The 27,270-nt window shown below is 48.6% G+C and overlaps 1 protein-coding gene across 1 annotated transcript in view; it reads right to left on the bottom strand.

Annotated features, from left to right (window-relative positions):
• Positions 1 to 27,056, bottom strand: part of mnat1 (MNAT1 component of CDK activating kinase) — a 48,035-nt gene extending 20,979 nt beyond the window's left edge. Inside the window, exons 1-6 of the mRNA XM_036542473.1 lie at positions 26,851 to 27,056; positions 18,562 to 18,714; positions 16,315 to 16,388; positions 15,318 to 15,421; positions 14,987 to 15,127; positions 10,366 to 10,494 (exon numbers count right to left, since the gene is read on the bottom strand). Of these exons, the coding sequence (XP_036398366.1) occupies positions 10,366 to 10,494; positions 14,987 to 15,127; positions 15,318 to 15,421; positions 16,315 to 16,388; positions 18,562 to 18,714; positions 26,851 to 26,939 (690 nt within the window). The 5' untranslated portion in view covers positions 26,940 to 27,056. The remainder of the gene's footprint in view (positions 1 to 10,365; positions 10,495 to 14,986; positions 15,128 to 15,317; positions 15,422 to 16,314; positions 16,389 to 18,561; positions 18,715 to 26,850) is intronic.
• Between the last annotated feature and the right edge of the window lie 214 nt (positions 27,057 to 27,270).

The raw sequence follows: 27,270 nt of genomic DNA, 5'->3' as shown, positions 1-27,270 counted from the left end.
GCTGTCCGAAAAACACCCCCCTCCCCTTCATCCACCCCGCCCCCCCTCCCCCAACCCCCCCGGGGCCGGAGAGAGACGTGGCGCTTCACGGCCGCGGAGCTCAAAGCGTAACATCTGCCTTCCCCATTAAAGGAGACTATTTACAACCTGAGGAGCAATGAGTGCAAGTGTTGAGGGTGGGCTGGATTTTTCCGAACGTTCTCAACACCCCCCCCCCCCCCCCAGACTCTCAAAAGAAACCAAGTACCAACCAGGGACCAAGCAGCTCAATAAAACTACGGGAGAAGATAACCAGCGGAAATCTCATACTTTACCAAATCCACAACTCTTAACGTGTCTCCGCCCCTTACAGTCGCCTCCACCAATCATGGTAGGGGACTGGGGTGGGGCGCGACCAACAAGAGGTGTGATGCCAGTGTTACTCAATATAACTTTGTGACAATGGTGCAGTGTGTGAAACAGCAGAAATCCAGGCTGAAACTGGTTTATAACTACGCTGAAAATCTGCTGACACATCAGGCAGCATTCCGTCTCTCCTGCCTTCACCAGACACGGTTTGTTTGAGAGCACATTTCAGACAGGTGACACGGTGATCTCGTAGACGGACTAGCATGAGGAACGGATCCAGTCATTTCACAGAGGGAACTGACCGTGGGCAAAATGGCACTGGGACAACGGGGCAGACGGACACTAGCAGCAGTAGAGCCAAAATGTCACTGTGTGGCCTATTCAATACACCACCATCAACAAATCTGTTTTCAGTGTCTTGCACAACTGAAAAAACCCCTGACATGTGATTTCACCAAAGATATTTTGGAAAATCTATTTCTGAAGAGACGGCCATAAAGAAATGAAATAGATGCATATGGGACCGATCACTTTAGCACGCAGTTCCCCCGGCCCGTCAGTCAACCTGAGACCTCCTGCCAAAGGTTCCCTTTTTATGCCTGAGCTAGACTTCTTCCAACGCGGAGAATGCTTTCAAGTGTGACCGGATAGTGTTAAAGTTCCACTGCATCAAACCCGTGGCCCCGAGCCGGCAAAACCCACCCAGCGCCAGGAGACGCACTGAGCTGAATTATAACACACCTCCAGGAGTTGCCGTTATGAGCTGTTGGGTCGGTTGGGCAGGAGATACGGGAGATTAACTGAACGTCAAAGGCAGGAGGGGCACAGGAGGCTAAAGCAGAGGCGGAGTTCCAAGGCCCTTTCCCAAACCATCCCTGTTCCCCTGTGGTGTCCCCTGGCCAGCCACCGCCGCACCTTTCTCCTCCTGACTCGGCAGCCCCGCGGGACGTCCCAAGGTCAGCGGAACGGAAGCCCTCCGTCAGCGCCTCCTGTCCCACTGCGAGGAACAGCGCGGGGGTCTCTCGCGCCTCTCTCACGGGGACGCGCGTGCGGAGACAGCCGCCCCTTTGAACCCAGCCAATTAGAGCCCTCCACTCAACACACCGCAGACCAATGACACAAAGCGCCTTGGAAAGTAAGCAGCACATTCATTAACTTTGGGAGGTGATCACCTTGTACAGGCAATCTGTTCCGAGTGAAACAACGACAGACAGGAACCGGATGACTTCATACAGCTGCCCCACCTACCGCTAGGGAAGGGACATCCATTTTTTTTTCAAGCAGCACTGAAATAAAACAAAATCCACACAATGTGTGCAACTACAGATTCAATCACTCCGCCTTTTAGACACTGCAAAACACATAAAAACCTCCTTGTTGGGTTCATGGTTCATTCAACACTGGGACATTTCAGCTTCCAAACAAATTCCCACTTGATTATGTTCAATCCGAATTCGTTCTCCCAGGTCCACACCACAGGCACACTTGACAATAAGCAGCAAATGGTCAAAGTCGAATTACATCACATTCAAAACCAACTGTTTTGAGATCAGTAGACCGAACTGACTCACTGCACTTTATCCAAGCTCCCCTGCCAGTCAGCTGCCATTCCCCCCCCCCGCCCTCACACTTCTAACCCATACCTGACTGTACTACATGGAGCTGGGGAGTGCACAGAGGACTCCGAGCTGCCCCGATCTGAGTGATAATAACAGTAATAAAAAAGACAGTTCAGGCGAGAGTGACGCCGCTGGTAATGGTAAATAATGACGATAATTATAACAACCAGAAGCCACCTGGGGCTGGGGACAGAGCCCCCAGCTCTCAGAGTGCTTCTGTGTGGATAAAGGGCTTTGTGCCTCGGGCACGCTGAGCTCAAGTAGCAAGTGTAAAAAGCAAGCCCCCCCACCCCGCCCTCCCCCCGGCCCCTCTCTCGCACGGTTAAATATAGCCCTCCTAGAAGCAGGGCTACGCTGCAGCTGCCACAAGCGCAAAGCCCATAAAGCTGACAACCCCTTTTTCCGCTGGCTGGAGGTGGCGCAGCCAGTGGGGGCTAATACGGGGGGGGGGGACAGCACAAGTGCACCCGCACATGCCGGTGCCAATCAGGGAGGGGCGGGGATTCTCCGCTACACCCCCTCCCTCCCCTGACCCTTTCTGCCCCGCAGGCTCCCTCTCACCGCCCCACGGCTGAACAGGAGAAAAGGGCAAATGTCGAGCCCTCTCCCACACAGAGCGCTCCGCCACCGTGGCATCCCTGTGGGCGCGCCGGGGGGGGATAAAACACGCACCGGGACGTAATGGGCTCTGCACAATGACAAAGTGTGAGCGGGAGGTCAGACTCCTGCAAACGCAGGATTCACACAAAACACACACGTGCTGACTCATTCGCAGGCAGAGACGGCAGGGCAAACCTGCGTACGCAAACGCACGCGCGCACACACAGTCTTGCTCATATGCACAAAGGCTAGGGCAGTCACACACACAAACATCCATTCACTCCCACAAACACCCACAAATACACACACACGCTGACTCGGGCATAGGTACAAACAGCAGCAGATGTCCAGCCCCCCCCCCCCCCCCCACTCCACCTCTGACTCACTCGCTCATATTCAGCTGCAGTTCCAGAGTGAGAGTTGTGCACGCTCCTGCATGGCACTCCGACTCCTGCCCGAGCATCTGGGCCTGCCCAGCGGGCTGCGCTCGGACACGGCGCGGCGGGGGCGACAGACGCCACCTCCGTCCCCCCTGCCCGATCTTGAGAGCGGACGCTTCGCCAGGAAACCTGCAAAGATCCAGCGCCGCGCTGGACCCGGGCCACAGAGCCAGCAGCGCTCACGCAGCGCAGTCACACGCCTGCTCCTCGCACCTGGGGGAGCGCCGGCCGCTCTGACAACATCCTGCCTCTCCCCGTCTCATCCCTTTCCCCCTCTCTCCCTCCCCCTCTCCCTCCGTCCTCAACCCGATCCCCTCTCCTCCACCCTCTAAGGGCCTGCCGTCCCTTCCGTGTTGGGCTCCAACTTCCTCCCGTTCAATTTCATTTCAATTTGCATGACTGGCGCCACTAGCATGCATCTGTGTTGCTAAAGCATGCGCACGTGGAAGAGAGGGAGCAGTAACAATAAGCACCAACGCAGCAGCACTAGAGTGTCTAACACTACGGTTCACACGCGTAGCTCATGCTCTCTCACAGCATACCAGCTCGGGCTTGGCACGCTCCAGTTGAGCTGACCTCTGGGCTGACCTCCAGAGAGGCAGTCATGCACCGCACTGCAAGCTGAGTCTTGTTAGACCTGCTAAACCTGTTCCACAGGGAAGCTCTCTCCCTCTCTCTCTTTCTCAGAGACAGTACTCTTACTCTGATAGGCTCTCTATTTCCCCTTCGCTCTCACCTCTCACAGTAGCTATGAGCGCTCAGCCCCTCCTGGCCCTTATACAGCACAGTGCGGTCATTCCGCATGTGTCTGTCCACAGTCTCCATGTGAATATACAGAGACATAATCTTAGGGCTTTGTGGAGTCCATGCTGTGGAAAACTGAATAGCAATCACCACTAAACAAAGCCCAGTTACAAACTCTCCGCTAAAAATGAAACTTAAAATGAAACTCAGAGTCTGTTATATGGCAGGCCTAAGGACACACCTATATTTCCTGCGAAATATGCTCTCGCACTTCCCAGGAACCACACAGAAAATTTGAGCAAAGTAATGGCTCCCAGTTCTTCCTGTTCCAGCTGATCCTGGATCACCTTACGCAACGCAATCTTGGCCGCAGCTATTCTGTGAAAAGGTGAATACTGACCCAAATTCAGTCCCTAGGGTTAGGACAACTGTCACAAAAAATGCCACGAGGTAAAATAGTTGTAATTTCTGGTGCTTGACACCTGAACAGTCCCCCAATTATATGAAGCAACCGGTATCAACAAATACTTGACCCAGTTTATTCCACTGATTTATTTACAACACGAATCCATATATTTACAGACTTCCTGGCTTATCATCATTTAACAACTTAACAATGTTTACATGTACTTGATAGTTATACAGGCCAGCAAGCTACCTAGCTGCCTTTAAAACTGCCTCACCTTTCACAATAAAACTTTCAAACCCATCTTATTCTCGTAGAAAAAAATGTACTGGAGCTCCTTTAGTAATGTGGCTGTGCTGTCAACTCACACTGTAAATTACATGGCTTTGGGCAGATTGTATTCACTGTAGTCATACAACAATTGAAGGCTGAGGAATGATATAAATATGAAGCAAATGTGAAGGAAGTTGGAGACTATTTCTCGCTGGAGGAACAGAAGCGCAGCAGTGGTTACAGAACTGGGCTTGTATCTAATGGCTGTGGGTTTGATTCCCAGGTAGTGCCCTACACAGCATCACTGAGCTTGGTACTTCACCCGAATTGCTTTAGGGAATAACCAATTATAGTAACAGACATTGTGTAATAGGTGCTCACTGCCCAGGATAGGTGTTCCTGCCATGCAAATATATTAATAATTTGGCACGCCTGGTACACCAGTTTTTAACCCTGTCTCACTTCCTGGAGGCACCAGGCCAGCCTGCTAACCCCCAGAGCACTCCACATCACCCACATGGAGGAGGTCTACTCTCATTAGCCAGTAGCCTTAAGCTGGGTGCTTTACTTTTTCCAAGTTCTGTTGAAAATAACAGATTTTACTGTAAGCAAATTATCCAAAAAGTGAAAAAAGTCAAAATCTCTGAACAATATTTCCTTAAGGCCACGCATTATGAGCTAAGCACTGACAAACACCCAAGATAACCTATCCTGCAGCCAAACACTGGCTAGAACGAATTTGACTTTCAAATCCGCACTCATTTCAATACTAATCCACTGCCGTCGTATCCCTAACCATGGCTGCCTCACCGCTCCGCTCCTCCCACTCGAAGCGGATGACATATAAGTGGGCATGAGATTAGCTGATTAAAGCCAGGCAGCTCTCACAGCACCAAATATCCAAGCCAAGCCCCAGGCAGAGGTATACAAACAGAGCTAGCAGTGTGTACGCTTCCTGTGGTCCGTTGTGATTCCAGCACACCGCAGTGAGCACGGAGGGGCCCCCACCGGCCCACGGAGGACGCTGGGTAAATTTACCGCGGTATACATCTGGGTTTCGGGATAAACTTTTGGCCCTCATCAGAGGCACACGAAAAGGCATGTCAGCTGCTCTGGCCGTCCGGGGCGGGGCGGGGCGGCAGTGGGGGGGATCGCCCCCTCTGGCCGCAGGATGTTTTATTTAAGCCGGCGATGAAAGCTGGACAAAGGTGAACGGATTCCTGGGAGGTCAGACCCGCTGAAGCACGGACAACAGAGGCAGCTGTTGATGCGGGCCGTCCGGACGCACAGGGCGAGACGCGGGAGGGTGAAATATGGAAAGGTGCAAACGTGCACGCTCATGCAGGCTGGAGAGCCCTGAGCGTGGGTTCCCAAACCGGGGGGGAGGGGGGAGGGGGACCCCGAGGGGCCTCAGAGGGAGTTTCAGAGGGTCCTCAGGAAAAACGCTAATCATTTTTCACTGCTAAATCACCTGTGAAGCAAGTCTAAGCACATTGACAGATTTCAGCTCCACCTCACTCACACACATCCCTCCCATATGAATGAAATGAAAATATCAGTGTAAACACGGGGAGTTGAGACCACAATTTACATGACCTGTTTGGAACTTCTTGGTGAATCGCATTCATATTTTATCAGTTATTCAAAGCTGCTATGATTTCAAAGACATTTAATGTTCCTGTAAGGATGAAATGCTCTCAGTGACGTGTGCATACTAATAGCATTAATGGCTTAAAAGTCATGCAACAATGGGAGCCTCTTCCATAATGGAGTCAGAGTATTACAGGCCTACACATCTGGGAGTGAGAGGAAGTGACGTACCACCAACACACACACAGACACACACTGAGCAAACTGCTGCATCCCTGGCTGAGCCGCTGCTGAACAGGCCGGCCCGCGCGCGCCGCGTCGGGTCTCCTCGGGCGCGGCGCCAGGGCGATGTGTGCGATCGGGACGGCGGCACCGCCACAGGGAAAGCCTCCTTTGTCTGCTGGAGTACTACAAAGTGAGGGATTACTCCAGGCACTTTCCCCGGGCAAGACCGGGCCCATTCCCGCGGATCACACCAAAGCCCGCTGCACCTGGACTCAGTTCCTGCCTCCGCGCCGCTCCCCCCCCCCCCCCCCCCGGCGGCCCTCGAAGAGGGGGGGGATCACGGGGGCCACACAGGGAGCAGGGGGGCGAGGGGGGGGCGGGGGCATTGCTCGCATATCGCAGGCCGGCGAGCAGCGCGCCCAGAGGGGGCACGTGCGCCCGACATCGCTAACCGCCGCGCGCTGCAGCAACGCGTGCTTTTAGAGGAGTCCTCCAAAGATACGTGAGGTTCGGATTCCACAGAGACAACTGTGGCGCAATCGCTGAGCGGCTCCACCACACTGGGGAAATATGCTATCCCCACTGACAGCTCACCTTGACCTGTAAGCCATTCACATCACTTGCTTTCATCTCTCTCACCACCCCCCCCCCCCGCCTCCACCCCCCCCCATCCCACGATGAGACAATGGTATCATTTGTTTGTCTACCCAAAACACCCGCCCTTTGGCCTCCGACTGAGCGCGGCGGCGGTGCCGCCGCGTGATCGACAGCGGACCTGAAGGACGAGTCATTCCCGCTCCGCGCTTCACCTCACGGCGCAACTGTCAGGTGCCATTCCAGCACTGTCAGGGCAACGCCGACAAGCTTTCTCCCGTAACGTGGCTCATTACTCAAAAAGATGTGGATCAGCTTCACGCGCTCCGACGGCGACCTTCATTTTCATAATGCAAAACACTTCACACTTCAAAGGGTTTAAATTCGTTTAAAAAACAAAACAAAAAAAAACTTTCATCGGGCTTGCTGCCCCTGTCCCGAAGCTAAAAGCTGAAGATTTCATCAAGACACCACGAAAGAAAGAAATACAAATAAACGTGCAAATAAATAAGTTAATAAATAAATAAACGGACAAAATTTTCCGCTGAAATCCAGCACGGCTTGAACTCCCACCAACCCAAACAGCGGTTAAATCCGCGAGGCTCAGAAGCAGGGGTGGGGGGGGGGGTGTAGACGAAAACCGCACTCCCTGGGATTTCCACCAGCTGAGGCCCCCGGCACCCGGGTTCGGCGCGGCTCACCAGGGGCCGCCACCCCCCCCCCCCCCCCACCAGCTCCACGGCCGCCGAGGCCTCAGAAAACACCGAGAGATCTGCTGAGCCCTGCGTTCAGGCCTCCAGCTTAACACGGAGGAATAACATCCAGGGGGAAAAAAAAGAAAGGACGAGACGACTGCCAAGACCAACAATACTGTACGTTCTTCTCTATCAGCAACTTTGCTAATGCCGGACTTACCACATATCAGTCATTCAGACAGATAGAACAAAGTCTGATGGGTGTAGATCTAGTGCGCTCAGCTGCATGGAGATGATGTGGGAGTGTCGAAGCCAGAGGGAACCTTTAGTGAGAATGGTAAACCATTGCCCGTAAGGGCAGAGCTGCCCTCTTCTCCCTCGACATGCCAGATTTGCACAGGCCGATTAGATCCTGTGCTGATTCTGGTCAGCTAGGACAGCATACATTTTCCCATAGGAGAGTGAGACAGAACCTCAAACCCAGGGGCAAACCCTCTACTCCTGCTAAACTCTCTAGTGCTGGTGTTGGTGGTGGTGTAGTGCATATTGGATTGGAGCTTTTACCTAATTAAATTCTTCTAAAATCTACTCAATCTCTATCTAAATTCTCTCGCTAACTCTCCGCCCTCCTCACCCTGCTAAAGGCACTTCTCTGAATAAACATTTCAGAGGTGCTGAGAGGGATTTATCACCTTTGCGAGACGCTGTCACTCATCTGTGACTATCATTAGAGCGGGGTGCAGGTTCCAGCCTGCGCTTACCTGCGTGTTTGTGCTGCGGGCAAGCTGGCGGGGGGGGGGGGCTAATGTAATGATAAGGATAATGGAAGAGGAGAGGCGACCTGCAGCAGAACCCCAGCCCGTAACCTAAAGGCAGCCTGAAACACAGGGCATCGCTCCTCAGGAAGACAAAGGGGCAGGAGGAGAGGGACCGGCCGAGCGCATTAAGGATGACATCATCTGGGTGACTGGCAGGATGATGAGATCACCGGGGGGGATGGGGGCGGGGGCGGTGGGGGGGGGGTGACCGGGCAGGATTTGAGACACCCCGAGGACACGCGCGGTGTTCGCCTCTCCCGCGTTCGCCGGGTCAGCGCGGTGTCACGGCCGCAATCGATGTCGAACGCTACATTAAATAAATCTCGCATTTCAGCCATACGGCCGACCCACAAACTCGCAGCAGGTCTGAGGACTACAATAAATTCACTCGGACGTCTTCTTTTTGGCATGGGTTAGGATCTGCCAGCGCACAACATGGCATCTGTTACAGCTTTTCTATTATGACTGTCCTTTTTTGGAAAGAGACTCAGGAAACAGACACAGCCACATTCACTCCAACTACATAAAACAGGCAAATTCCACGGCAAGCTGGCATTGAACTACTGTGACAGCCACCACCGCATTTCGTTTTTCTATCACGCTTTACTCCTTCAATGCCACAATGTTATCTATAGTGAGCAAGAGACTAAATTATTATTCAAAAACCTGCAAAAACCTTCAAAAAATATTTAGCAGATATTCTTATCCAGACTGAAAAATAAAAACTACTGACGCTCCAGTGTTATATTAGTTCCAGTGAAACATGTCTATTTTAATCCCCATGCATCACTGCACAGGACAGTTATTTATTTGAATAAGATCTGGAGGGGCACCATTCTTCCTGTTCTATTCACACAGCAAAGAAAAAGGAATCTTCCCACTTGCATGACCGGGGTCTGAAAAAGGAAAATTCCTGTAGGGGATACCGTGGTATTCACACCTCATAGAATAGTGGGGGGAAAAAATTTAACTAGCATTTTTACTGGAGCTAGGTTCAGTGTGAGCAGGGCTTAAGGCCACCTCAAATATCAAAACGTGCTCAATGAATGAATAGACTTGTGTGAGTTTTAACAAACCTCAAAACTTACGTGAAGCTATGTGAAGCTATTAGAGCACTGGACCGAGAACCTGAACAGTGCGGGTCAGGGTGCTGTTGTACTGCTGTTTTAATCTAAAGTCCTAAACCTTCACTGCAGCGGCAGGAAACCACAGCTAATAAATGGGTTACAGAATACAGAAAGCATAATGAGTAAATTTCTAGCAGACAGTAACTCACGGCGCATGAGAGTGACTGCCAACACGGCAATGCATATCAATAATAAATGTACGCACAGACAGGTAGAGGGTAAGCAGCGTGCGAGACCGTTCGGTTTTCGCCCCGCCTCCCACCTCCCTCCCAGCACGGGGCTGCCTGCCTCACATTCATCACCAGCAAACGCATGCGCAGCCCTTCACGCTCTCCCAGCGCCCGTCTGCGCAGAGACAGCAGCGTCACGCTGACATCTCCATTCTGCCTCCCAGTTGTATAGGTGAGGGTTGAGCCAGGGTTTGTATTTCTCACGCACCGCTGTCCTGGGAAACTGAAACGTGTCTCTCACAGAGAGAAAGGGGAGGGGGGGAGGGCGGGGGAGGTCTAATCTGATCGGGAGGAAATGAAAGCGAATGGGCGAAACGCAGAGCCGCTGCCAAATGGAAGGCTTCAACACACCTGAATGTAAACAGCGGTGCTCGTCAGAGCCGGGGGAGACCTCATCCCAGCGGCCCGAGAAGGTGCGGGGCTGACAGGCCGGATCAGGGCTGCGGTCGCACGCACAAGAGAGGCGAGAGGGAAAGCTTGCGCAAAACCGTCAGCCTCTCCGATATACTCACCCACAGGGCCCTGCCGCGGCACGACGTCAGCCCGGTCAGGTGAGGGGTTAGCTCACCGCGCTAAAAACTACCAGTACAGCGCCGAGAAGCCCGGGGGCCCAGGCGTCTCTCCAGCTTTCCCTCAGCCCCGCTCTGCATACTCACCATGGGGATGCCCGTGGAGAAAATGGTGGGCTTGACCACCTGCCGCTGCCTCTCCAGCTGGGTCTCGAGCTGGGCGGCCCGGTCCTTATGCTGGGCCAGGAGCAGGGTGGCAGGCAGCTGGGAGCTCTCCTGCAGAGGCAAGCACAGAGGAAATGCACGCGCACACACACACACACACACACACACACACACACACACACACACGGATTAGAAGCGCACACATGGAACACCCTCATATCAATAAAAACAGAGTGAGAAGAAAGATTTATGCTAATCACTTTTAGGCAAAGCTATCATAGAAGATAACAAATGATTTGAAAAAGGTTTACTAAAACAAAAACATAGAACAAATTCAAAAGCGTGCAGACACACTTTATAAAATTAAACAATCTTTTAACACTATTACATGTCGTCAATATTGACGATGAATGGGAGTTTCCCTCTTAAATAAACAGTCCCTGTCTCACTTTTCCCCGTCTCATTTCTCAGAAATGGCTTTGATTAAATAAACATGGAATCAAAATGGATTGTTAATGAACTTCCTGGACAAACGATGAAGTGCAATTCTACAGATGATGAGCTCAAGATCGTACAGGGGGAACAATTAAGAGACATGAAAAGTGAAGTGTCGTGTTTGTTCTGGCACGGACGGCAATGAAAACCATTTTACATCAAGCAGAAAGGTGAAAACTTCAGTGCGCAATGCCAGATGGACACATGAATGGAGAGACCTAGCACACAGGACCCAGCTCTGAGTGAAATGAGAGTGTTACTGTGCCTAAACCAATGTATGTTCAATGTAAGTTAAACAAAAGCGAAATTCACGTTTAAAGCACATTTGATATTAATTCTTAAAATTGTCAATATTTACTGAATTACCCCGTTTTCTGAAGTCCTGAACACTTCCCTACAATGTGTGTGCTATGTTATTGAGATCTCCAGTAACTGCATTTTGACAGTGACATGACCTTAAGGAACACGTCCACTTTATTAGCCCTAGGTAAATTTGTAAATGAAATGCCCTATAGGAATGCTTTAAAGAAACATGCAACACAACTGGATGGACAGTTTGAACATTCAAATGCAGGCCTGCGCTGTAAACAATTAGCAGCTCGCAAGCGAATAAACACTAAAAGGCAGGTAAACCGCAGCGGCCTGTGCAGCGTCTCCTCCTCCATTAGGCCAAGGCCACGCATTTCAACCTCTCCGGTGGAGCCCTGCCAAGGTGAAAGCACAGGGCTGTGAGCACAAGCAATTACACAGTCTCTCACACAGGGCTGAGAGCACGAGCAGCTACACAGCCTCTCACACAGGGCGGAGAGCACGAGCAGCTACACAGCCTCTCACACAGGGCGGAGAGCACAGGCAGCTACACAGCCTCTCACACATGGCTGAGAGCACAGGCAGCTACACAGCCTCTCACACAGGGCTGAGAGCACAGGCAGCTACACAGCCTCTCACACAGGGCTGAGAGCACAGGCAGCTACACAGCCTCTCACACAGGGCTGAGAGCACAGGCAGCTACACAGGGCCGAGAGCACAGGCAGCTACACAGCCTCTCACACATGGCTGAGAGCACAGGCAGCTACACAGCCTCTCACACAGGGCCGAGAGCACAGGCAGCTACACAGGGCGGAGAGCACAGGCAGCTACACAGCCTCTCACACAGGGCGGAGAGCACAGGCAGCTACACAGCCTCTCACACAGGGCGGAGAGCACAGGCAGCTACACAGCCTCTCACGGAGGGAGAGGCGGGAATTCCAACAGCTGCAGGGCAGTTTACAGTTTATCTAAAACCTACTGATAAACCCAGTGGCAGAAACGGAAATGCTGTCCAGGACGGGATTTAAGCTTTCATTTTACATTTACTAACGTTGTGTTATGTCTTCAGGCAGCATTGTTGTAATGTCTAGTGCATGCTTAGTGTATGCTGTGAGGGAAAGAGAATGGCTCCCTTGCACAGGGCAAAAGAAGGTATGATGAGGATAAGCAGATGTTGTTGCAGATGATCCCCCAACAGAAAGCACCCTCAGCAGCCCGGGCTGTGATTCAGCCTTGCCTGTTCTGCACAGCTTAGCCCTGCCACCAGTAATTATGCCCCCTATAATCTGCGGCCCGTACTATGCATAGTGACTGTGAACACAGCAGCACTGAGGTCCCCACTTAAGTGTATAAATGGAACACCGGGCATGTCCCGTGCTGGGATGGGGGTACAGCACAGAGCCAGCAGAGAAGATGCACCCCCTGCATGCAGTGACTCAGATGGACCTGCCTAAAAACTGGTTTCATGATTTTTGGCTGAAGGGTGCTGGACACTCAGCAGGCTCCTTGGCTGCCCTACGCAGGATGGGAGAGGAGGGGCTCGCCCCCGCCCCACCTCTCCAAATAAAAGCGCCCCATTCGGCTTTGCCTGCACAGGCAAACAGAGGCTGAGCTGCTCCTGCCTGCGCACTTCAGATCCTCCCTTTGAAATGGCTCGAGTGAAGCGTGACTAATATGACTTCGTCACTCATTTAGGTGCGCCGCGAGCCGGCTTTCGCACAGTGTCAGAGCATGAGCAGCGCCCGGCCCTGCAAGACGATCAGAGAGTAAACAGCAAATAAAAGCTCAAGCGCTCAACATAGTTTCTGGCATTTTGACTTTGCACACAACATCCACACTATTGGCTTTGATTTTCGGGCTTTTGAAGTAGCTCGAACCAGAATCATGCATTTTCAGATGCACTGTACCTGAACTTAAATAGTATGTATTATACTGTAGCTCTTCCTCAATTTGATCTTATGATATATATATTATTATATTATATATATTATTATCATCTTATGATATAGATGATAATATTGGGCTTATCTAATTCAAGTGAGTGATGACAAGTACCTGTGTATGAGTTGTGCCTTTTGCAGGACGTATGTGTTTTGTATGGGTTTTTATTGCTGTGTGAGCGTGCAATTCCACTGAGTGTGTGGCCTGTGAAGCAAGCTGAACACGGGGGCAACCCCTGGGAGGCTCCTCGTTCATCCCCTGCTGACAACAGGGCACTTGTTAAACAAACAAGGCACTCCCCCTGCTCCCAGTAATAGGCCTTTACCAGTCAACGGGGAGGCCAATCGCACAGGCATTCAGCTGGAGACAACGGAGCCAGGAGACTTCCAGTGCCACAGAATGTTAATGGCCACAGAGCACCTCAGAAATGTAGCCCAAGAATGGGTGAGCGTGCACACAGCCCATGCGAGCAAGCTGGCTAACACCAATGCATCCTGTGACTATTAACCAGCATGCGTGAGTGACCACCGTCCAGCTGCTGCCTCCTTACTGAACACCTTATCAGTCCTTTTCCCTGGACAACTGTAACACCTCAGCTTTGAGTAATTATCATACAGTAACTAACTATGGCATGGCAGTGATCTTCCTTCAGTCACTGTGACATTGTGCTACACCATGATGACGGTGGCCTTCGGAGAGCACGGCTCTCTCACCTTCCCTGTCCTGCACACAAAGCACCGCTCCCCTTCCAGACTCCGTACACATGAATTATTCATTTGGCCGATGCTCTCATCCAAAGTGACTTACAAAGTGGGACATTTTTAGAGCTGTAGTTTAACTGCGTGCATGTGTGCAGGGGTGTATTTGTCTGTGTGTGGGTGGGTGTGAGCAAGTGAGCATGCGTATGCGGTGTATGTGGGTATGAGTGTGGGAAGCTGTGTGTGTGTGTGTGTGTGTGTGAGACCGTGTGTGTGTGTGTGTGACAGTGTGTGTGAGACCGTGTGTGTGTGTGTGTGTGTGTGTGTGTGTGTGATTGTATGCGAGACCGTGTGTGTGTGTGTGTGTGTGTGTGTGTGTGTGTGTATGTGTGTGTTTGTATGTGAGACAGTGTGTGTGTGTGTGTGTGTGTGTGTGTGATTGTATGTGAGACCATGTGTGTGTGTGTGTGTGAGACTGTGTGTGTGTGTGTGTGTGTGTGTGTGTGTGTGTGTGTGTGTGTGTGTGTGTTTGTATGTGAGACAGTGTGTGTGAGACTGTGTGTGTGTGTGTTTGTATGTGAGACAGTGTGTGTGAGACTGTGTGTGTGTGTGTGTGTGTGTGTGTGTGTGTGTGTGTTTGTATGTGAGACAGTGTGTGTGAGACTGTGTGTGTGTGTGTTTGTATGTGAGACAGTGTGTGTGAGACTGTGTGTGTGTGTGTGTGTGTGTATGTGTGTGTTTGTATGTGAGACAGTGTGTGTGTGTGTGATTGTATGTGAGACCATGTGTGTGTGTGTGTGTGTGTGTGTGTGTGTGCGTGTGTGTGTGTGTGTGTGTGAGAGAGAGACCGTGTGTGTGTGTGTGTGTGTGTGTGTGTGAGAGACCGTGTGTGTGTGTGTGTGTGTGTGTGTGTGTGTGAGAGACCGTGTGTGTGTGTGTGTGTGTGTGTGTGTGTGTGTGAGAGACCGTGTGTGTGTGTGTGTGTGTGTGTGTGTGTGTGTGAGAGACCGTGTGTGTGTGTGTGTGTGTGTGTGTGTGTGTGAGAGACCGTGTGTGTGTGTGTGTGTGTGTGTGTGTGTGTGTGTGTGTGTGTGTGTGTGAGAGACCGTGTGTGTGTGTGTGTGTGTGTGTGTGTGTGAGAGACCGTGTGTGTGTCTCACCAGCTCATCCAGCAGGGCCTGTTTGTTCTTCCTCTTGGCCACCAGCTGCCTCTGCTCCTCCTGCAGGGTCTCCAGCCTGCGCTGCTCATTGCCCTGCTGCTCCAGCAGCAGCAGCTCCTCCAGCTCCTCCTGCTCCCGCGTCTGAGACAGAGGCACACAGCTGCTCACTGCACCTATCCACCGCAAAACACCTACACAGAAACTACACAAAGCGACCGCACAATCTTTCCAAACAAACTTATGAATGTAAGAATACTGGCTGACAGAAATGGGGTGGGGGGGGTGTGCAGATCAGACTTGCCCATCACAGCCAGCAGAAACAGGTACTGACCAATTTGACTTTGTTCTTCTGAATGATGTCTCTGTTCTCCCTCTGGTACTGCTCCATTATCTGTTTGGTAGCCTCCACGTCCACATTGTTCGTCAGGTTAAAGACTGCGTGGAGAGAAAAGAGGGATGAGCCGTGGTCTACAGAGAGAGGAAACGCAGGAACAAAACCAGAAAAAAGGCAACACCTGCACACAGGTGAGCGGAGGTTGCCCCTTTTTGTACGCCATTCATTGTCACAGATCAAAACCGATCAAGCCTGACTTTCCCAACGCGGGACAGTGTGTCCTCTGATTTCCATCCAAAAGGGAGCGCAGCAGTTATATCCAGGGCTGCAGGCGTCCCCCAGGCCTCTGGCACAGGCTGCCAATAGTTTCAGGGCTATTTTCACATTGTAACTCTATCCTCCGATTGTTGGGCAATTTGCATCAATATGAATCAATTAGAATATGATTGCGGTGAGGGTGAGCTGGGAGGGGGGCCTTGCGCTGTGTGAGAGGGAGCTGCTACCCTCTCAGAGCTGGCAGAGGGAAGCGCGGCTTCCTGACACCTCTCACCTGCCTGGCGCCGGTGCCCGTTTCACACTGCCTGCCCGAGAGACCAGCGGATCGGGGTCCTCGCCCCCGCCGGCTCGCTCTGGCTCGGGTGACACAGAGCTCTCCAGCATCACCCTGTCCGGCCCAGCGGGTGTCTTTTCAAACGCCCCACGTCCCCACCCTCCCACTCCCACAATAACCAACACAACTGGGGGCACAAAGACTCAGAGAATAAAAAAAAAAACGAGAAGGATACTCGACACAAAAGGAAAATACCAGCTAATGGGATTTTCCTTGTGGCTTTGTATTTTCTTTGGATGTTCTTTGTGCATCAGTTCCGGCCTAATGAGTCTCTTCAATGCAGTTCAGAATGTTTCACCAACAAACCAGGCTTCACACCCTAGTTCCACCAAGCTGTACACATGCAAGAATTGACAGGCAACAACACAGTAGCCAGTATCTCACCGATATCCTCCACGTGCTCCAGGTAGTCATTGTACTCCCTCAGGCTCGGGAAATCGGAGTCTCTCTTGTTGTAGCTGTACGGGACAATAGGGGCATTACGGCACAGCACAAATATTCAGTTTTTCTCGCACTGAGAATCAGCACATTCTGTTTGAAACAGTGTGGTTTTCTGGCAGGGGCAGAGAAAATGAGCTTCCCTGAGGTCTTATACTTTTACAGTTGTTGAGAAGAAGCAGTTTTTTGATTTCTGATTCCAACTTCAATAAAGACCTAAAAGTCTGGATCCCCATAAACCCTTGGGATGAGGAGCAGACTGTCTTATAATACTTTCTGGAGTTTCCTGCACCTGGTTTAAAGAAACACAACTGTATAGAAGAATGGAAACTTTGCACTTCCAAATATTTATTTATTTCCTCGAACATTCCAGGGGATTGACCCAGCTTAGGTATAGCACAGAAATCTGAATGCCAGCCAGTTTGTCTGTTTACACTGACTTCGTTAGCACGGCAAATATGGAAATGTGCAGGGCTTTGTCTGATGAAAGAGATGAATTGCGCAGCATTGGCAGAACAATAGAGGGAGAACTAAATCCTATCATCCCACAAAAAGAGCGCAGAGACACAAAGGAAAGCCTGCCAAATACAGACATGTTACCCCGAATATAACGATCAAAACCCTGATTAGTGTGCATGCACACACAAACACTCAAGCATGCCCATGCACAAACGCTCACATGCACGTGTATGCACATAAATGCGTGTGCACGCACGCACCCACACACACAAATATATTCTTGACCCGCGCAGACAGTTGAACAAGTATCAAATTGTTGACCACTTAACCACTGCCCATAGGATCCACAGAAGCGACCCAAATTTTGACTCGGCCCCAGTGAAGGGGCGGGCGGGGGTTCAGAGAGCTCAGTCTACATTCTAGCTCTTGTTCATGTAGGCCAGTTACTTTCTGTAATTTGGTCTATTTCTGTGCAAAGCTGTAGTATTTTTCCATACGCAAAATGCAGGGCTGATGGAAGCAGGCACTCTGGAAGAGTGGGTGTTCTGCACTGCATGAGAGCCCAGTGTGTGGCGTCTGGCAGGGAAAGGCCCTTCTTGTTGTTTACTGTGTGCAGTGCCCCGCTACAGTTGGGGATGCTGGGAGGGGAGGCTTTGTCTACAAAACAAACACTGTTGTTACCAAGACAAAGGAGGCTTAAGAAGAGGGAGGAGCAGAATCCCACCCACACCTCACTCACACACACACACCTAGCCCCCACACCCCTCACCTCACACACACACACACACACACACACACACACACACACCATGTGTTGAACACACATACACACATCTATAATCGCATCTCACTTCACACACATATACACAGCCCACACAGTTCATATAACACACATACATACACCCGTATAATTAAATAGAATAAATAAATAGATACATTTTATATATACATATATAACTCTTATAAATCTGGACTTTTTGACACAGAAAAGCTAAAAAAGAGCAACACACTATGTTTTACAAAACCTAATTTCAAAAAGTACAATGAACAAAAATTTTCATACCTCTTAGTATCTGAACAAAATGACATTGCATCCTGCTAAATCGTTCTCAGCAGACGTCTACAAAAATAATGCAGGTTCAACATTCTGTTATCTGATGTATTCCCCTGGAACTTTACAGAAGCTGGAAAATGATATCTGTTTCCACGTAGTATAAAATAAGGTGATACAGGAGTTGAGGAAATTGATCAGAAGGTTGAAGTCAGACAACTATCCTTTGATCTCCACAAGCTGGGCGATGGCCGTGACAAAATTCACAAAAAACTCAGTCTACCCATTTCCACTGTTGCGTCCATCATTACGGCCCTATAGGCCCCTGGAACACTTGTTTCCATGCCAGGAAAAAGACACCACCAAAATATTGCCACCACACACTGAAACAGTGGCACACAAAAAAACTCAGATCTAAGGCTAAACACTGGCAATTTCCATTATGATCTTGCATCATCAAAGATACATCTTGAAAACTTCCGTTCAATGCCGACTGCGTTCATGGAGGCACAGCACATAGAGTCATCTTAAGGTTCCACACAAAACCCATCTCTCTCTCACCCTCACACATACACACATACACATACACACACACACTATTTGACACACTATCTACCCTTATCTAACGCATATACACACCCACTTAACACTCTGACATACTCCCCCCCCCGGTCTGCACTCACATTTTCAGGACCTTCTTGCGGATCTCCACTTCCTTGTCCACAGCAGGATCTTCGAAGAGCTGCACGCGGAAGTTGCTCTTCCTCAGCGGCGTGTCGCACTGCACACAGTTCCCAGAGCCACGCACAAACAGCATCTCCACACAGCTCTCGCACCTGAGGAGCAGAGGGTACAGCTGCCACATCAGGATCTTACACACACACACACGCGCGCACACAGACACACGCACACAAACACACACATGCACACACACACGCACACAAACACACACATGCACACACAGACACACACACACACACACGCACACAGACACACACCCGCACACACACGCACACAGACACACACACAGACACAGACACGCGCATACACACACACACACACACACACACACACACACACACGCACACAGACACACACATACGCACATACACACACGCGCACACACAGACACACAGACACACACAGACACACATACGCACGCGCGCGCACACAGACACACAGACACACACACAGACACACACACACACATACACACACATACACACACATGCACACACACGCACACAGACACACACACAGACACACACACACACACACACACACACACACACACACATACACACACACACACACACATACACACACACGCACACAGACACAGACACACACACAGACACACACACACACACATACACACACGCACACACACACACACACAGACACACACATGCACACACACGCACACAGACACAGACACACACACACACACACATACACATTCACACACATACGCACACAGACACACACACACAAAGATACACACAGACACAGACACAGACACACACACACATAGACAGATACAGACACACAAAGACACAAAAACACACATACACACGCACATATACACACACATGCACATGCATGGCCAAATGGCAATGTGCACATAAGAACACTCACAGCCTCAAAGAAGGCTGAGAACATTGCTAACTGGCTGACTTAGCAAGATCGGGTACTTATCAGTAATCACTGATCAAAGCAATTTGTGCTTCAATAGACTGACAATAATGACCCCAAATTAAAATATAGCTTCAGTGATAATTGCAAAAACGATGCTTCAAATTAAGGTTTCATTTTCAACTTTGCAGATACATTTCAAAGCACTTCCATGTTTAAATATTGAATAATTCAGTACAAATGGAGATGTAAATACAAAAGAACAAAACATTTATTTCATTTACATTTATTCATTTGGGAGACACCAAAACATTTTCTTTGTAAAGAAAACAAAACTGCTAAAATTAACCATTACCCACATGATCTTGCCGTCAAACTATATTTTTTGTTACATGTTAGAAAATAATTCTTCAGAAATAATTTTTAACAATAGACTATTTATTTCTGCCATTTTTGCCTGAATTCAAAAAATGAAGACAGCAAGAAGACCTCAACATATTATATAAACTACACTTATCAATCATGCCAATAAAACATGCCACATATTTCTGTAATTTTACTGATTAATTTCAGGGCTCTTGTAGATTACATTACATATGTCCCCCACTTCATAATATATGGTAATCCCATTCTTGTAAAAATAAGGTACAAATCTTTGGTTTGGTGAGCACTTCACAGTAATGTAGGAAAAGCAAAAAATGCATCTGAGGCTGAGATAGTGCAGCTAATATCAGAAGCTGAGATAAAGAGTAAAATGCTGTTCAGCGTGTCGAACCAATGTAAAAATGCTGCTTGGCAGCAAACTGCTAATACCGTGAATGCAGCATCTATGTGACATGGCAGCTGAGCTTAAGGGGATTCACAGCGGTTTTAGCTGAAATGAGTGTCTCTAGGAAGGCCTAGTATATTGTTTCACATGCCTCAACAAATAACGAAATGCGATGATTAGCACTATATATTAACAAATCTAACTGCATAGATATATATATATATATATATATATATATGATATCATAAAACCTAGTATCACCGATTATAGCCTTTACAGGTGGTTGCTTGTATTTCTGAGTCGTTTTATGAAGGAAGTACAACTGGGCAACATAGATGGCTGTGATATCCCAACCTGTCTGGAAGCTTCCGCTGCAAGGTGCCTGTGCCCAAAACGCCGAGGGCTGACAGCACCTGCATGTGTTCACGGCCAGCGGTGCCTATTGGGCTGGTCTCATTTGCATGGGGGCTAATTCGCCACGCCGATTTCACAGAATTTCTCCTGGCAATCAATAGCGACGTATGAGCCATTCCATTCTCCCGGAAAAGAAAATCAGATCGATCTTACACTACTCGCGTTAGAGTCTTCCACAGGCGCAAGATCAGCAATTTTCAAGTCAATTTGGTTCAACTCACCACTTTTAAAGAAAAGACTTTATTTTGCCACAGCAGAATGGCACATACATGTATTATATTTTGTGCATATGTTGGATGTGTTCACATATGTTAGAATTATTATTTCAGAATTTACACTATTTACAGTGTATGTTTTTCCTTGTAATTCTACTTCTCTTAAACTGTCAATGCAAATGCAGTGCTCTGATATTAATAAGCCTGTGCAATTCAAAAGAATTAAAAAGGTGAGGTAACCCCATCGGCAGGCACTGATCTCCCGAGGGAAGGGCCAACTCCACGGAGTTTGAAATTCCTGAGCTGGGGAGCATTCCCCTGTTCAGTAGCCCTCGTTGGGCTCTAAGTCCGTGCCACACTCCAGATCTGGCTGTCAGCGGCGCTTCTTTAGCCTCCTCGGGAGGGCTCTGGGGCTTTTTAAGCATCTTGTAATCACCCTTGAAAAGCCCTTTCGTTAATGGAGGCGCCGCTTGTTGCGGAGCCAACACTCACCCACTGTAAATCACACACACCGCCAGCCTCGCTGCCATAATACAGAGAACCTCGGCAATTACGCCAAATGAATGTGCGCGAGGAGATACCTGCATTTTGCAACGGCATTAACAATGGCTTAATGGGAAAAAAAAAGTTTTTTTTCTTTTCTGGCAGATTTTCAAACCAACATTTCAGCAGAACCAGAAAGATAATCCCGTAAGAGGGGAATGAAGGCGTGTATTTGCGAACAACAAATTAGTTTCAGATGTCAATCACCCTCAACTACCATTCACTTGAGTGCAGGGATTTGCCAAATGCGCAGGTCAGGGCGTAAAAATGACAGGAATCCACAGTGTTTGATGAGATTGCCGCAGTCCTCAGAGGAGACGGTTGGTCTCAAAGTCTGTTGGCTTGTGAAGGCTCCTATTAGTGCAGCGAAGCTCTAGGTGACGGACAAATGGAACTGGTCTGAGACAATGCACAACCCTCATTACTGTCACCTACTAATGCCAAACACGAGGAAGATACCGGCCCAGCCAATCACGGCACAGGGAATAGAAGCCTTCCACATTCAGTCTAAAATCAGCCCCTTGGCAACCATACACACCTTTGAGTTGGCTAACAGTTAAACATCAATCACTCACAACAATATGGTGCTCCTAGAAGTCAATGGAAACAGAATGAATCTTCCTTGTGTGGTCAACACAAAGGAAACAGCTCAAGTGTGTGTGTGTGTGTGTGTGTGTGTGTATGTATTGGGGGTGGGGGCAAATGCCCACGGTCACATTTCTCTAATACAGACATTACCAATATATTACACTATGAGCATTTAGTTACAAAGCCTGCAAACTCATTCCCAGCAATTAATTCATTCACAACTTTTCAAAACAGGCAACTTTTCAAGACTCTACTCTAAGCCACTCCAATATCAAGACATGGCCTCAGAAGAAGTATCATTTTTACAAAACTAAGAGATGTAACTGCTATAATTACTAAAATTCATTCTAATATATCCAATATTATATCCAATATTATAAATATTATGTCCATTTCCACAGTTGACACTACTATAGGTACAAAAGTCAACTTAAATACAAATGTATAATTCCACACCTGAGGTCAAAGTATCCTGAACTGTGGACAAACTAGCCTAAATGCAAGTGAGATTTTGCCTCATTATGTCTAATCAGCACATGTGACATCAGACTGGTAAAACCAGCAAAGGTAGAAACTGCTGTGCTGTGGATTTTCCCTGTTTACACATACAAGAGTTGAGCAAGACAAGCACGCCTCTATTTCTCTCCTGTTGCTCAGCCCAGACTTCCACAATGCACTGACTGATCAGTGAGCAGTTGAGCAGACCAAACTCTAATGCACTGCAGTGCTGGGGCAGATGTTCCGCCTAGCCCTGGGCTACCACAGACACATGGGTCTGAACATATGGAGGGTCACTGCGTGTTTCCACAGGCCCACAAAGAGCCCATTCATCACTACAGGCCGGACATGGGGCATTACCGGTCCCTCTGCTCGAGTGGACCGTGCACTCCGCAAGGAGCTGCAGGGTAATTACAGGCCAGGGTCCAATAATAGGAAGAGACCCTCAAAGAAAAAATGAATATAAACTACATTCAATATGAATTGAGCCTCGCCAAGACTAATCCTAAAATTCACTTTTATAAAGACGAGCCCAGACACAAAAGTTAGCACGCTAGCTAACAGTTTGAAGAACGTAATAAATCATGTAAGAAATGGCACATAAAATCTGGTCTAAGGCCTAAACTGCATGGAGAGCGTGAGATTCAAACACCACAAAGGACTGTCAAACTCATAAGAACCACTAAACCATGAAGATCACCCTGTGGATTTTACAGACCTGTGTCAGAAACACCAACCGAGGTCCGTCTCACTAAAAGACACAACTAAAGACGGTCATACTGGGAATCACCCACACCCACACCCAACGCATTATCCACCCCCATCCACACTGTTCTTTCCGTGAGTCCTGGCTGTCCCCTTCCCTTTACCCTAAGCTCGACAGTGGAGGAGTCGTGGCAGAGAAGCATGGCAGATCCCAGCACCACTCCCCCAGGCTGTTCCCAAGGCAGCCGCCACAGGTGAGCTGCTTATCTCTGCTCTGTCCTGCTGTCCCTCACCTTCTGGGCTGTGCTAATCTCTCCATCTGCAGCTGTAAGCACAACAGCCACCGTAGACCAGGGCCTTGCTCAGCACACAGGACGCCCTGTAGGGCCAGAAACACGACCAACACCCAACCCCCACCGCGGCCCACATGTGAAACGGCCCACAGACAGCACTGGGAGGAAAAAAGTCACCTGTTCCTTCCACCCTTAACTGCACACTGGACTTCCACCAGCCATCAGGACGAACACTGGAGCTTTGTTCACCTGTTCACTACGCACTATCAACCACCTTGTGATACATGACACTACCACATACTCAAAAAAACAGACAATGTTGCTTGAGTGAATAATAAATGTGCAAGGGGACCTACTGAGTGACAATGCACCTGTCAGTTTCCCTCCCCTGCTTTCTGATGACATCCCTGTCACTAAAAGCCTAGCATACCAGTAGAACATCCAGCCTCACTTCCAGCACTAGTGTGCAAGCCCCACATACTTTGAGCTGCCTGGCCGACTAACAACAGTTTCCCTCGAAGGGAAATTTTATATCAGCCTGGTACAATGTATCATGAGAGACAGTTAATATAGTTTCCACTCAGGGAGATCATGCATAAGAAAAGTCCTGGACTTACTTGAGGAAATTATGAAATGTCAACTCATATCTGGCCTATGACACAGGCTATTTGGATTTTCAACATCTGACAAAGTAGCACAGTGACTATTCATGTGATTATTTAACTGAAATCAGTCGGTGTTAATGAATTTGAACCGGGATTCAACTTCAATTCAAGAGTAATGATAAGAGGGATCTCATTAAAGCAAAACGTTGTGGAAAGTGGGGTCCTTCAGGGATTAGTGTGGGGTCCTCTGCTGCTCCTTATTTACGAAAATTTGCCAATCACACTAAACTCAAGGGTGACTCAAAACAGTCTGGAAGTTACCACAGTAATTCAAGTTAAATACAAAGAGGAATTGGGAAGACATGTTTCAGTATCAGCCAATGTAAAGTTCTACATGTGAGAAACAACAATGTAATGGTAGGAGTGTTTTAAGGGAGACACTGACTTTGTGAGTGCAGTGTGAAACTCAAAGTTGATCAAAGACTGGATGTAGACACTGTGCTTAAGTAGTAAAAAAGGCAAGGAAGTTGTGGATGTATGGAAAAACATTTGTCTGTAATCAAAGGAGGCTTCATCAATGTAATATGCCTTTGTCAAGACACACTTTAGTGTACAGTCCAGTTCAGAGTGCCATGCTATAAGAAGGTTAGAGAAGCCCTTGGAAAAGCACAGAGAAGGGCAACATGACTGGTGCCATGTATCAAAGCCACACACAAATAAGAGAGTTATAAATGCATGTTGCAGTTTAGTAGACCGTATTCAGAATGAAAACCCTGTTCTGGTCATAAAACATGTTCATAAGTTAAAGGCCTGCCAGCCTGAGTTTTGTTGTGGAATGACAGTGGCCTTTGTTCTTTGCGGCAGGATGGCAGGCCAGCAGGGTCCAGGGTGACACCAACATGAAGGCTATGTGGGGAGGGAATGCAAGATAGCTGAACCCCCCCAACCTCGCTCGACACAAACAGCCTCCCCGTTTCCAGCGAACATTATGCCAGTACCTGTCATCTGCACCCGGCGCTGCCACGGGCCCCAAATGCCAAAGGACATCTGACTGCGTAATCGTGCGTAGGTAATAAATAAGCAGGCGCTGGCGGTGTGAAACTAAATGTGCTATGGGTTTAATTTTAGATGTCAGCCATTCCACATGCCTGTCCGCTCTGGAACAACTTTAGAAAGCTTGTCAGCTGTCCTCAAGGCTGGCACTGGTTCAGACACGACGCTCCCCATAGATAGACAGGTAGAAGGGTAGACAGACAAACAGACAGAGTCAGGCACAGCTTTAACGCACATTAAGGTAGGCAGGTGCACAGGCAGGCAAAGCAGTTGACAGAACAATGTGTCATATTGCCATAGTGATAGGCAGGTATGGTGCATACAATAAAGCAGATGGGCAGATGGGCAGATCACAGAGACCAAGAGGCAGCAAGTGGAGTGACACTGGACCATCCCGCTCATATGTGAAGTACAAGCACAACACGATCAAGGCACTGAATGTGCAACTTTCTATCAAAAGTACTTCCCCTCTCTCTCACTGACCCTGCTGACCACAGTACTGAGTTATGTGCAAAACGACCTGATGAGAAAGCAACAGCACTTCCTTGTCAAGTCAATAAACTCGGGGAGGACGCATAGAGAGCATCCGCCCTCCGATAACGGCGCTTGTATTTTCCACACGTTGCACTGTCATTGCATTAAAAACTGCGGTCTTAATTACAGAGACCAACAGGTTAGTCAGAGTTTTCTCAAGGACTGAAGAGTGACTTCTCTCGTTTCCATGCAGCAGTGCCAGACAACCGAACACTACATGCGGGGAATGATAATGCAGACTTTCAATCTATCGCTATCGCGCCGGACACTCATTAAAATTACGCTCACCGGGCCTCAAAGAAAGTGTCCCACGAAATAACTGTCTCATGAACATCTGAATATTAACTTGACATAATGGCTAGATGTTGGTATGTGTCCACGTGCTGTCTAAATGCTATACAAGTAGCCTATTTATCGTAATCTAGCAATATATCCAAACTCAAGCCAGACTGTCTCCATAATTAGTCTGCCTCAGAGAGAAACAACTGGAAATACAGTCTGGGTACCTTACACAACTTGAGAAACATGGACCTGTTTTAGATAATCGTTTCTTGGGTGATTAGATAAACGAATCTCAGCGTCCCCGCATGTTCGCCACAAAGCAAAATGCCAAGCTAACTGACACTTGTATTTTCTATTGCATTTTTTTGTGTCACGCTTTGCCTGCCATCTGTGGTAGCAACTTCATTCAAGAGGGCTACAACATTGCGACAAATATGCAACAATACGAGGACTTGTGCAAAACAGAATGGCAAGTTGCCCTGACAGACAGCGAGCTACCTAACCAGGTATCCACATTTGCGCTGGTTTACGTTAAAAGACCTGACCTGACCTTCAAAGTCAGCTGCTCAGCTAGTGCTTTGCTACCTCCATTAACACTGTTGACCAAAATAACCAGATGGAGAGGTCACTAGCTAGCTAGATAATAAAACAGTCCCGCCGCTGTTCATGTTCGTGCAAGCTAGCCTGTAATAACAGTTAACATGAGCATACCTAGCTGTCCATCGCAGCGATGTTATTTAGCCAGGTAACTGGTGTTAGCTAGATAGTTGTAAACGTTTGCAAGCTGTAATATAGTTAGCTGTGTATGCTAACTAGCTGCTGTAAATTGAACACTTACAGTGTATGACCACACACATTCACCATCAGTTTCAGCGACGGATTCCTATATTTAGTCGTCTTGCATCTTGGGCACCCCTGGTCGTCCATACTTAATAATACTGTTATGCAGTGTTTTTCAATAAATTAACTTTTGACTAGAACACTAGAGAGCTACCTATTCATCCACGAAAACTAGCTATCTGACACCACTAAGCACAACCGACTGGCTGCTTCACAGGATTTATATTCCGGCCGAGAAATAGCTGAGAAGAACATAGTTCCCACCTTTTCGTTCCAGCGCGCTTGACATCTGCGGTAAAAGTGAGATACATAGTTATAGTTGTGTTCATATCTGGTGGTTACGAAAAAAACGTGAACGATTACCATCTTAAATATAGGCATAAGAGAATGTTTATTTACATTTATTTTAGTGAAAAAA

This window comes from Megalops cyprinoides, chromosome 12 (genome assembly GCF_013368585.1).
Source record: "Megalops cyprinoides isolate fMegCyp1 chromosome 12, fMegCyp1.pri, whole genome shotgun sequence".
In the NCBI taxonomy this organism is placed as follows: Eukaryota; Metazoa; Chordata; class Actinopteri; order Elopiformes; family Megalopidae; genus Megalops; species Megalops cyprinoides.
Note: the sequence above shows the minus strand (reverse complement) of the source record. Positions and strands in the feature narration are given on the sequence as shown.